We start from the raw sequence: 12,934 nt of genomic DNA, 5'->3' as shown, positions 1-12,934 counted from the left end.
TTGTAATATTGTGAGTGCTTCAATCTCTTCCACAGTAAGGTTGCTATTTGTATTATCATTGGTCCCCTCTTCTCATGACAAAACATTAGTAGTCGAGGTAGAATAGAAATTATTATGGAGAAGTTTCCTCCCAAACAGACGGAGATTCTTTTCCCATATAAACCGATTGAAATGATTGGTAGGGGAAAAGGTCAATCCTCTACTCAGGATCTCTATGTGCCAATCATTCAATACCTTTTGTGTTAAATTACTTACCCTCAATTTGTCCTCCCTCATCCTTGTAGGGTCTACCACCTCCTCTGTGATTTGCGTTGATACTGAAGGGTTTCCTGTGAGCCCCATTTTTCTCGGTACCTGGTGTTTCTGCCCCCTCCTAATCTTCCTCTTAGAGGTCTTTGGTCCAGTGGTGGACCTTGAGGAAGATCTAAAAAATCCCTTGTGGAGGGTCCTGGTAAATTTTCTTTCAACCGGAATGACTGAGTTGACCCCTCTGTATCCGAGGATTCTTGATCCGTGGAGGTGTAGCCTTGTGAGGGTCTTTTCTCCTCTCTTAAGTTCTTACCTCTTCTACTGGTCCATTTGAAGACTTGATTTTGTACATAGTCTCTTTTGTCACGTGCAAATTTCCTTTTTTTGGTACCAGAAAATCAGCTCCCAACTGTCATTTCTCAAACACAGCCTGTGAGAAGACAGTTGGGAGATGATTGACTGGCACCTTATCACTTTATTTTTCACTTTTCACTCCTAACACTGCTTAGTAAATAGACCCCTTAGTCTAATAATAATAATAATAATAATAATAATAATAATAATAATTGTAACCACCAGAAATTGCTGCAGTAATATAGGTTGTATGCAAGGCATTAGGGCTGCTCCTAACAGTAATATGGGGAAGACTGTACTAGTGGTTTTTAAATTAAGCCTGCAAAGTAGAACAGTATCCTACTTCTTTTAACTTGACACTCAATGACAAAAAGATTTTCCTCAGGTAACAAGGACATGCAGAAGAGAAGAGCTGGAGGATAGAGGAAAAGGTTCAGGGACCAGAACCTGGACTCTATGAAATGTGTTTAGTGGGTGGGACAGGTGCTATATGTGACACCTGATCAGTGGGATGGATGGCTCTCACAGATTGTCTGCCCAGCTGTCTGTCAAAAGTCTTTGCTGCTGTGGTTCTCTCAGTCAGAAGCATTACCACCGTCAAACACTGACAGCCTGTCACTCACTTTGTGATGGATTCCTCTGTGTCCATAATCGCAGTGCGATCACTGATCATCTTTGTGCATGTATGTGGACACGTGTGCTTCTCAATTTGTTCCACTGGAAATAATTTCTTTCATGCAGGGACAGCTACACACCCAATATTCAGGGGTGCCACATACAATATATCCCATATCGAGGGACTTGCTCTTCTGTAACTTTCTGGAAGTTGAGTTTTTCACAACTGAGCTCTCTTTTACAGATGCTGTTATACAGGAAACTCTTAAGAATACTGCCATTTTACAATGACTGGCCAGCCCTCCATTGGAGCACTGCTATTGGGGATGTGTAACACACAGAATACATAAAGGTACTCACCCTCAAATTATGTGTTTCTCTTCAAAGTACCTTTCCCTTTTTCACAAAGGAGGTCTCTCAATAATCTGCCAAAGTGGCAACCAGGGCTTCCCCTCAAGTCCTATGCAGAGGTTGACTGCAGTTTCTGCATAATATTATGTATTGTTGCTATGTACTAATAGCACAATGAATGAGATTTCACAAAAATCTCTGGCAAAGTGCTAATTAGCACTACAGATCACCATCCCCATTATTGTCAAAGGGACTATGATCTAACCCCTATGTACTAAACTCCAAAATGCGATGCTTTTTGGAGATTAGCCTAGGTTGTTTTCAGATGGTGTAAACTACTGTAAGCCTATGGGGTCTCCAGGACAGGAGAGAGATCTTTCAATCTCTCCCCCACAGCCCCCGGCCAGTTCCGGAAGCTGACAATGTGCGTATGTGCAGTGTCAGCTTCCCCCGGGGAAGTCTTTCACTTCAGTGAAAGACTTCTCCTAAATGCTGGGGATATAACTCATGGGGACAGCAGTTACCACAACCACTGTCTCTGCGTTTTCTCCATAGTACATAGTCGGGATATTTTTATTAAAAATGAAAATATCCCCAGCGAGTTAGGTACTTAATATTCGTGGGTGGTCAGTGATTATTAGTACATAGATCCTGATTCAGAGCGGACGCTCTGACAGAGCGCTCACTCTGAATCAGGGTGTCTTTTTTTTTTTTCATGGAGCGGCCTCCTGGCCACCCACAGCTAATGCGAGTGGCCAGGATGATGGTCGCAATGGTCAAGACCTTGTGGTAGGGTCTTGTGGCCGCAAGCCCCAGAGAGCTTTCAGCTCAAACAGAGCCGAAAGCTCTCCCACTGACATCACTTGTGATGTCAGTGGGGCCACCCCCAAACGGTAGGCATTCCCATGGGAACGCCTTCGTCTGGGCAGCCACCCCCCAACCCGCCCACCAAAGGGGGCGTGCTGTCACTCAACATCAACAGCACGCCCCCTTTGGTGCGAAACCTGGAGCGATGGATTGCCCGTCACTATCCGGGTCTTGTGCATGCACACAACGGAGCCGGCTCCATCGTGCGCATGCACTCTGGGCCACCATCGACCCGGTTGTGAGCGCTCAGCGCTTGCGACCGGGTGTGAAGCAGGCCCTTAGCCCACTTATTGTGGATGCCTCATGCTAATGATTGGTTCCCTTTTCTGTCAAAAACAATATTTCAGAACATAGCAGGGCCACATACCCCCATAATCCTGTCAGTATGCCTGAGCTCCTGTCTCCCCTCCAGTGTCACCAGCTGTATTCTCCATCTAAAAGATGTGGGAAATCTGAGTTTTTATAGGTCTTAGGTCACCATGTAATCCTCAATAGCCAAAGTTATGTGCCTTTGCTTTCACAACAGCTAAACTCATCTCCATTTATAACCTGGGTAGTCCAAGTTCACTGGCTCCTCTTTTGTCTAGCCCTTCCATTGTACCGCTCGCTGTACATTACACTGCACCCAGCATAAACCTACACACATGATCCCTCCTTGTTTCCATGATCTTTAAGACTTTGTGTTATTGATGCTAAGGAGTTCAAGTCACAGTGCAAACTCCCCAATTATCTACACTCCACCCCCACCTAAAAAGTATCTCCAACCACTTATAAACTAACGTCCCACCACTTACCTATCAACAACTTTCCAACTCCTCTCTGGTGGTGTATATGTCACCTAATTGCAATACTATCAGGGACAACCTTAAGTGTGCAGGGAGCAGAATACAGTCTGAGCCCTCTTAGGATGTGGGATGAAAGATTCAGGCAGTAGGGCCCAATGGGCTAGTCCACAGGTTCTCAATCTCAGTCCTCAGGACCCCAAACAGTGCATGTTTTCTGTGTTTCCTCACAGAATTACAAGTGATATAATTAGCTCCACCTGTGGATGTATTAAAATGTGTCAGTGAGTAATGAACACACCTGTGCAGCTGTTGGGTGACCTAGAAGACATGACCTGTGTGGGGTCCCGAGGACCAAGTTTGAGAACCACTAGGCTAGTCCAACACTATTCACAGTCAAAGAGTGGATGGACAAATATTTTTCCCTAGCATAATACAGGGAGATTGGGTATCCAAGGGTGTGGTACAAACTAGGGTATTTGGAGCCCAGGGCAAATGTAAAAATGGAGCTCCCCCCTATGTGCGCATGCTGAAAAATGGGCATGGTCACTTAAAAATGGGGCATGTCAAAATGACACACACCCCTTTATCGTCATGCTGAACATACCTTTCCATATGCACTTTAACCCCAGTAGTGCCCCTTATACAGTACCCCCAGTATGCAATGTCCCCAGTTGTGGCCCCTCATTAGTTCCCCTTATTCAGTGCCCCTAGTAGTGGTCTCCCTTTTGCAATGCCCCATGTAGTGCCCCTCCCCTATGGAGTGCCCCCAGTAGTGGTCCCCCTTATGAAGTGCCCTTTATATAGTGCCCCCAGAAGCAGTCCCCCCTATGCAGTGCCCCCAGTAGTGGTACCCCCTATACAGTGTCCTTTATATAGTGCCCCCAACAGTAGTCCCCCCTGCATGCAGTACCCCCAGTAGTGGTCCCCCTTATACAGGCCCCCAGCAGTGATCCCCCTATCCGGTGCCCCTTATACAATTCCCCCTGTAGTGGTCCTCCCTATTTAGTGCCCCCAGTAGTGGTCCCCCCAGTGCAGTGCCCCCAGCAGTAGTCCCCCCCATGCAGTGCCCCCAGTAGTGATCCCCCCTATACAGTGCCCTTATACAGTGCCCCCTGTAGTGGTCCTCCCTACTTAGTGCCCTCAGTAGTGGTCCCCTAGTAGTAAGCCCCTTATATAGTAAGCTTGCAAGCAGGGCCCTCTTACCTCTATGTCTGTCTGTTATTACCCTGTTTTGTTCTATCAATGTTTCCAATTGTAAAGCGCAACGGAATATGCTGCGCTATATAAGAAACTGTTAATAAATAATAAATAAATATAGAGCCCCCAGTAGTACTTTCCCCCCAAGTAGTAGTCCCCAGTAGAGGTTCCCCATCCTGATGCAGTGCCCCCAGTAGTATCCCCCCAGTTGTAGTCCCCAGTACTGCCCCACCCCCAGTAGAGGTTCCCCCCAAGTAATGGTACCCCCAGTAATAGCCCCCCCCCGATATGCAGACACACAAGTTAAAAAAAAAATTACACTTACCTGAAACCACGCTCCGGCCACTGCTTCCACCGTCACACATCAGTCCTCCCAGGCTGGCGCACTCTGCATTATGGGAGAGACGTGGGCACTGAAGCAGTCAATGAGAGTCTGTCTGACTCTCATTGGCTACTGGTTAACACACACATCGCCGCCGCTCGGCGGTGATGTGTGTATAGCAGCAGCAGCCAATGAGAGTTTGTGTGACTCTCATTGGCTGCTGGTTAACACACATCACTGCCGCGCTGGTGGCGATGTGTGTGTAAACTGCACAGCCTGAGCATGCTTCCCACCCTCCTCCTGGCGCTATTGGGTAAGCGCTCAGGGGGAGAGAAGGGGCTTGACTGTGCAGCACAGGACTGGCGCAGGGCGCACGGAAGCCTAGCGCTGGACCTGTGTAAATGTGTAGCGCTGACCGCATACACTGCGGTTGGCGCTACACTGCCTAAATATGGCCGGGCCGGTACCGTGGCCAGCGTCGCCCAGGGTAACAGGCCCTGCTCGACCCCCCTTAGTTACGCCACTGGTACAAAAATGAACATGTTGCGTCCTTATTACATTCCATATACTGTGATTGGCTTGATTCTCCAGTGAGAGCTAATTATTCATCAATATTTGGGCAAATCATAAATTATTTACCAGTGGCTCATCTTTGAAACTCACCTCTTATTATTGCTTTATAGTCTTGTTTAGTAATGTACAACATTGAGGATAGATCATTTGAAAATCAGAGCTTTAAATAATCAGAACAGTCCAATTTCAGTGAAATCTGGGCACAATTCTGATTCTGCGTTTAGTATTCAAGCTAATACACTTGCCAATGTTTTGGTCATATTTGCATTTTAATACAAAAGTCATTTATGGAGCTACAAAAATATATGTTTTATGACATCATGTCCCTTTTGTTGTGTAATTGTGTCACACAATCATTTTGAACAGGAAGGTTAATGGTTGAGTACAATACATCAAGATGGGAGCACCTGCAGAGAGCAAACTCTTACTACATGTGGTTCCTTATATTTAATGAGTACAATGTTTTTATTCTTCAATATTTCCTTTTTTAATTCTTTTGAAAACTTTGCTCAGAGAATCCTTCATCTCTTTATTCCTTAAACTGTATATAATAGGATTCAGCATAGGAGTTACAACTGTATATAATAAAGATAGCACTTTGTTGATATCCAAAGAGAATTTAGACATCGGTTGCATGTACATGGCAGTTATGGTGCCATAGTAAATCATGACGACAGTTAGGTGAGAGGCACAAGTAGAGAAGGCCTTTTTCCTCCCAGTGGCTGAGGGTATACGTATAATAGTCAAAATAATGAATATATAAGAGAGAACAGTAAGGAGGAAGGAGCTAAATATGAGGCCAGTAGCCAATATCGAAATTGCTGTTTCTGTAAATTGGGTACTGCTGCAAGCAAGTTTGAGAAGAGGTTGAGCATCACAGTAAAAATAGTTAACTTGATTAGGACCGCAGAACACAAGCTTAGATATTAATGTAACGGGTAGGATTGGTGAAATAAAACCACCAATCCAAGATCCAGAGGCCAATTGGAGTGACGTTGTATTGGTCATTTTGGAAGAATAATGCAGAGGTGTGCAAATAGCTAGATATCTATCATATGCCATGGCAGTAAGTAAATAACACTCAGATGCTCCTAGGGAGCTGAAAAGATACAGCTGAATCATGCAGTTGGTAAAAGAAATACGCCCACTGATTACCACAAAGTTGGACAGCATTTTGGGTACAATGACAGAGGTGTACAAGATTTCCATAGCAGAGAGATGGTTTAGTAGATAAAACATAGGGATTTGCAGTTTGTAGTGTGTAAGTACAGTCATAAAAATGATGATGTTCCCGGAAACAGTGAAAATATAGATGACTAGGAAAAGCAGGAACATAAAAGGGTACAGCTTCTTCAGGCTGGGAAAACCCAAGATGATGAATTCTGACACTGATGTCTGATTTATCTCTCCCATTTCATTTAACGGCTACAGGAAAACGACACAATATCATCAGCAACCACAGAAACACACATTAATTCATAAATGCTCTACTGTGAGTAAATTATAATGTATTTATTAAGATCATTTAACAACAATTTTATGAAACATCTAGCACAGATTTCTATCAACACTTGACAAGCAAATACCATTAATGCCAGTGGCAAATGCAGGATTTCTTGAGGGGGGGTTTCCAAAATCTTGATTTTAGAGCGAGTGTGGCAAGTCCATGAAGAGGGTATAATTAGCACTTATTTAGCTTTAAAATGCATCATACAAAGTATATTGTGTTGAATAATTCCAGCATATACAGGACCAGCGATCACAGTATGCTATTAGATGCGGCAGTAGGGCCATCCTGTCTGAGCAGAATGTTGTTTTTCAGATGTGGGCAGTATTCCAGAGTATGGGAGCAATTCCGGGAGTCTGGGGTAGCAACAGAGGAACCTAGCACTGCCCTGGACATATATGTACATATTGGTCTCCTTATGTACTGGATAGTGTCTTAATATACACTATTAATAATTAGCCCTATTGAGGGTCTATAGCAGTGCACCCCTAACAGTGCATGTTTTCCACATCTACTAGCTGGTGCACAGGTAATTTATTACTGGCTGACACATTTTAAAAGATCTACAGGTGGTGCTAATCATTTCATTTGTGATACTGAGAAGAACATGCAGCACTAGTAACTTTCTATTATATTACTATTTCTATTGTGGTCATGGTGTGTGCTGGGGAGGGGGGTTTCCAGGCAGACAGAAAGCCCCCTGCATTTGCCTATGAATACTGTATATGACTATTAATATCCTGCATTGCAGTGACCACTATCTTTTTAGTGTGCAGTTACTTTTCTTCAGTACAAATACTATAGTATGCTCATTATAGAAATTACCCAGCATCCCAAAAATAGAAAGCTTTAGTATTATTTTTAAATAATTACAATTGTGTTTCCAAGCATAGAATTTGTCATCAAAGTATTATAGATAAGATCTAAGAGAAGTAGATAAGCCAACTTCCCTATCTGCGTTATGAGGAAATATTTTGTTTTTTAAAATTTCAACTTTACAGATTATTACTTAATATGTTTTCTTTACATAAACTCTAAAATTGAAATAGGAATAGATTTATAATAAGCTGCAATTTCAGGTACATAACGGAGCATTACTGTATACAAAATAAGAGAATGTTGCGGAGGTGCTATTGACTTTTTTTTTCTTCATTAAGCCCAATATTTCAAGTAATAATAATACAAACTGCACACTTTTGTTTTAGTACTAGATTTCTTAATACTAAAACATGTATGCTTTCTCGTTGTTTAAGTTTTTTCAAATTAATATGAATGAACATGAATATATTAAAAAAATTCTTAAATTAGACTAGTGGGGGTTATGTAATAGGTTCCGATTTCACAGATCCATCTGTTTTTCTGCGAGATTGTGGCAAAATTATAAGAAGCAGTCAGTTATGAGGCTGAAGCAGCCTTATAACATCAGCCCTTGATGTCCTAAGAAAACAATAAATTCCTTATTTCAATCTAATTCATCTTTTAACGTGAACAATGGCGAGATTACATGAATCAAATGAAAAATATTTTGTCAATCATAGAGATAGTAAAAGGCTCTAGGAACTTCATTCCATGAATGGAGGACCAGTCACCAGATATCTCTTAAAGGTAAAATAAAAATAAAACCAATGACAATATATTAGTTTGAAGCACCTATAAATACTAAATTTAACTTCCATGTCAATTTCCAAATAAATAAAAAAATGTTGCTGAGATACTTGACGAATGCAGTGACAGCTATCCTTCACATTAACTGGAGAAAAATGCTCTAATCCCTCTTTGAAACATAGTATAATAGATTATATTATTATATGGAACTGGATGAGATTACAATGTCAGATCAAGATTGCTATCAGAATTTTGTAACTATATACAGTAGGGGAAGATTTAATTAGCTGCGGTAATTTACCAAGGGCTGAACTCTGTGGGCTATTCCTTTATCCCCACTTATTGGGGATTTATTTTCAGGTCTCATGAGACCCAAAAAGAAATCCCTGATAACTGTGCTGTTATTGGGTGACAACAGCCAGTTAACACATGATTCAGTGTTTCAGTGTGATTCAGAGCCGCTCGTTCGCGCTCTGCGTTCGCAAGTGGCCCAATGTTCTGCTCGTGCACGAACTACACACTGTGATTGCAACCCTCTCGCTTGCCCAGCAAAGGCAGCCCAGGGTAATGAGTGACAGGAGAGGCCGTTTGTGGGTGGTAACAGGGGCAGGACACTAATAACGGGGGGTTGGAGATGCGAACACAGGCGTGCCTGAGTGTTTCAACGCCATTTTAGAAGCGTACATAATTAACAGGCAGCGTCATAGTACACGTCACTTGCCTTTTGTTACATGATTTTCTTGCAATGCTTGCGGTAGGGTAAAGCAACCGCAAGCACTGCGTTAGCATCCGATGGTGCTCGATGTACCAATGTTTTAATACTCTTCCTGGAGATGACGTGTGCTGGTGGGCGGCTCTCCCTGTGCGATTGGGCGTACGCTGGCTCAGACAAAGTGGCCACTCGCTAAGACATGGTGGGCGTACTTATGCCTTGGAGAGCATTCGCTTTCCGTGGCGTCACTTTCACAAATTTGCATACGCATCCAGCGCGCAGATAGCGACCGGGTCTGAATCAGGCCCTCAGTATGTTAATGCCCGATATCCAGTGTTAACACGTTCATTTATTGGGCGTTAACACAGGAATCAGGGAAAAAAGGAGCCTAATTGAATAGCCTCGGAAGATAAAGCCAGAGGCTACGTCCCCTTTTCACCATCGATATTTATTGGTGCTTATTGCATCTCCCCAATAGTCTTTATGGATTAAATTTAAAGAAATATAACAGTTACACTCCAAACCACCTAACAAAGTAAAATAAAGTAACTTCCTATGTATGGGAGTACAGCATAAAGATATCTGTATATTGTATATGTAAGTATATAGTTAGTGAGAGTATTTATTAAATAGAATTATATATTAGAATATATTTACCTTTATTTTATTCTTCTTTACTATTGTACCCATTTGTTCATTATTTTATATATTTATGTAACCTGATATCTTACAATATCATAGGCAATCAGACTATACACTTCATGTGCTATGCCTACAATATTGTACTTGTAAAGTACTTAAAATTGCCTTTTATAAAAGATAATGATTAAGATCGTATTCTTTTTTTACTGTATGAATCACCATTTGTTTGAAATATATCTATTTTAACAAATGTATAATTGCAAAAAATAAATATAATATATACAAGACAAGACTTAAACCAAAAAAGCAACATCAAGCTAAACTCATTAAAACAAAACATGCAACAAATGTGGACATAATTTTTTAGAGGGTGAAACAAAAAATATGTTTGCCTTCTACTATATGGGGAAACCAATACTCGTACTTTAAATTTACAGCTCATGTATTATATAAGAGTAGCAGTCAAATCATGTGATAATTTATTCTATTGGTAGGTTAATTGGCTTCTGACAACAATTAACTCTAGTGTGCATGTGTGTCCATGTAGTAGGAAATAGAGGGGGAGATAGATCAAACTTTGTAAAGAGGACAAGTACTTTTTATACACTGATAAGTAGACTCTGAGTAGTTGCAATTGGCAACACCTCCACTTGTCAACTCTAGAGGGTAAATTTACTAGAGAGAGAGAATTTTTAGAAGTGGAGATGTTGCCCATAGCAACCAGTCAGATTCTACTTAATATTTAACTTGCACCTTCTAGAAGATAAAAGCTAGAATCTGATTGGTTGCTATGGGCAACATCTCCATTTCTAAAAACTCTCACTTTAGTAAATCTACCCCTAGGTTTGATAAATCCATCATCATCATTGATTGTAAGCTCCACTGCGACAGAGTCTGATGTTAAATGCTTCTTTGTAAAGTGCTGTGTAATATGTGTGCTCACATGGGCAAAAAGATATCAAAATCCAAATATAACCTATGTACTAAGGCACTAAGCTAACATTGTATGTAGAATTTGATTGACAATAATTACACATAACTGAATTAATCTGTGGCATTTTTATCAGTATGATGACTTCATAATTTAGTTGAATAACTTCTGCATTACCTACTTTATTACTTTCACGGCAGCTTCATTAATGCTTTTTTCACGCACGTTGATTAGGTGTATAATTTGTATAGTATTAATACAATCTAATGATTCCGTCAGGATAGCATCATAGAATTTCTGAGTTATGTTTTCCAAGCCTAACTGACTTGTAGTGTTTTTTCCTTCTCTGCAATATGTCAGATGGGAAATCACAGTGAATGTGTATGTGACACAACCTCCTTCTCAGTACAGTTTCTGAGAGCCATTGCTGGGGTTTTAATACTCTTTCAAACTCTATAGGGAATGAAAAGGCTGTTTATGACTGTCACAGAGCTTACATTTGTTAGTAAAATATTCCCTTGTGGCATTTACCTATGACATTCATACTGTAGACAAAACATTCTCACACAATTAAAAAGGTCTAAAAATGTATTAAAAAGTTATTTAAATTGATTTTATTTTTTCCAGGTTCCTACATTTGCACTTCAGTAAGTCTTTTTTTTTTTAACAAGCTAAGTTGTTATATTCAACAGACTAAACTAACACAGTGGTTTCCAAACTTGGGGCCTGATTCAGAGCCGTTCGCTATTTGCGGTCGTTCGTTCAAAAACAAGGGGTGGCTATTCAAATGATCCGTTCGCAAATTGCAGTCTGTTCACACCTCTAAGTCTGAACGAGCGAGCAAAACATACGCTCGTTTATTTGATAAAAACGCCCCCTGGCCGCACGCACCATACGTCATGTCCGCTATTTATTAGATTAATCGAGTACATCGTACAGCGTATGAACTGCTCGCTATTCTTGTGGTTGGTGTTTTCAACCGCTATTTTGCGAGCAGTTCTGAGTTAAAAAAAACCAAGTGACGTGGTCAATGACGCTGCTGTATTAATTATGCACTCCCTTAAAACGCCCGTTTTGACCATTAAGCACGCCTGTGAACGGATCTCCACTCCCCGTTTTCAAGCACCTTCCCCTGTTACCACCCACATACGCCTCATTCTGTCACTCAAAATAGCAGGCACTCGCTATATTGCGTACAAATGATTTTCGGCCGCACTGACTGGTTCGCGCATGCGTACTAAAAACCGTACGCATGCGCAGATGTGCGAACATCGCTCGGAACGAGCATACTGCCGCTAGCGAGTGGCTCTGAATGAGGGCCTTGGTTCTCGAGGCACACTAATGGTGCCCACCAGTGATGTGCAGTGATGTAAATGGCTGGGGAAGAACTGGCTAGTATCAGAGCAAAATTTACAGATACATATATGAACCTGAGGGTTCATGTGGGTATTATACAAAGGTGCAGCAGTATATAGTGCTGGAAATTTGGTGAGTTTTGATTAGGTATGTGCGGAAAAGGTAGACGGGGAGGCAGTGCCTCACCTGTCATACACTTTTTACTCCAGAGTTTTGACTATAAAAATGATTAGAATTATACAAAAAAGATTTTTTAAATATTTTCTTTTTTTTTTCTTATCATTTTTATAGTGAAAACTTTGGAGTATACCTAAGAATAACAGGAAAGGCTATGCTAACCTGCCTCCCCTGACCGCACATCACTAGTGCCCACAGATCTACCCTCTATCAGAGCAATTCCCTGTTCTGAAGATGCCTGAGTCAGTGGATTGTGAAAATCCAACATGTTGGACAATCTCGATGCCCTAATTATGACCCAAAAATGGTCAGGATCAGTTAGTCAGGGATTGTTAACATGTTGTTTTTTGCCTATACCCCAACAAATCACATTTGTTAAGAAGCTCATGACCAACCATAAATTTGGCAAAGTCTGTCATATTTGACTTATTAGTCTGTGTGCATTATTTTGGATGTTATGTTGCACATGTCACTATGCCTAACTTCTTTGAAGAGGTGAGTTGTCTTTGTGAGTTTTTGTTGAACAGATATTTTTGGATGGAGTAAAGGTTTTAGTTCTTGAGAATGATGTGGTGTTTTTTATAAACGCATTCATATCTGATAGATGAGTCTTATTCATGTGCGGACAAGTTAGTGGATCAAAAGAAGGGGGGGATGGTGTGCTCTCCCTGTGGGCATGGTGGTGTGTGGG

At 41.4% G+C, this 12,934-nt stretch overlaps 1 protein-coding gene across 1 annotated transcript; it reads right to left on the bottom strand.

The window, feature by feature from the left end:
* Nucleotides 1-5,648: 5,648 nt before the first annotated feature.
* On the bottom strand, nucleotides 5,649-10,980 carry LOC148526498 (olfactory receptor 6N1-like). The gene is made up of 2 exons (XM_088470200.1): nucleotides 10,892-10,980; nucleotides 5,649-6,738 (listed from the first exon to the last, which is right to left on the bottom strand). The coding sequence occupies exon 2, from the start codon at nucleotides 6,724-6,726 to the stop codon at nucleotides 5,779-5,781; it is 948 nt and encodes a 315-aa protein (XP_088326326.1). The 5' UTR covers nucleotides 6,727-6,738; nucleotides 10,892-10,980; the 3' UTR covers nucleotides 5,649-5,778.
* Between the last annotated feature and the right edge of the window lie 1,954 nt (nucleotides 10,981-12,934).

This window comes from Taudactylus pleione, unplaced genomic scaffold, assembly GCF_031769625.1.
Source record: "Taudactylus pleione unplaced genomic scaffold, aTauple2 ptg000095l, whole genome shotgun sequence".
NCBI classification, from domain to species: Eukaryota; Metazoa; Chordata; class Amphibia; order Anura; family Myobatrachidae; genus Taudactylus; species Taudactylus pleione.
The sequence above is the reverse complement of the archived record's forward strand: the minus strand, read 5'-3'. Positions and strand labels throughout refer to the sequence as shown.

What these genes read in the sequence shown, in the direction of transcription:
- LOC148526498 (XM_088470200.1), bottom strand. Translation starts at nt 6,726, where the DNA reads ATGGGAGAGATAAATCAGACATCAGTGTCAGAATTCATCATCTTGGGT.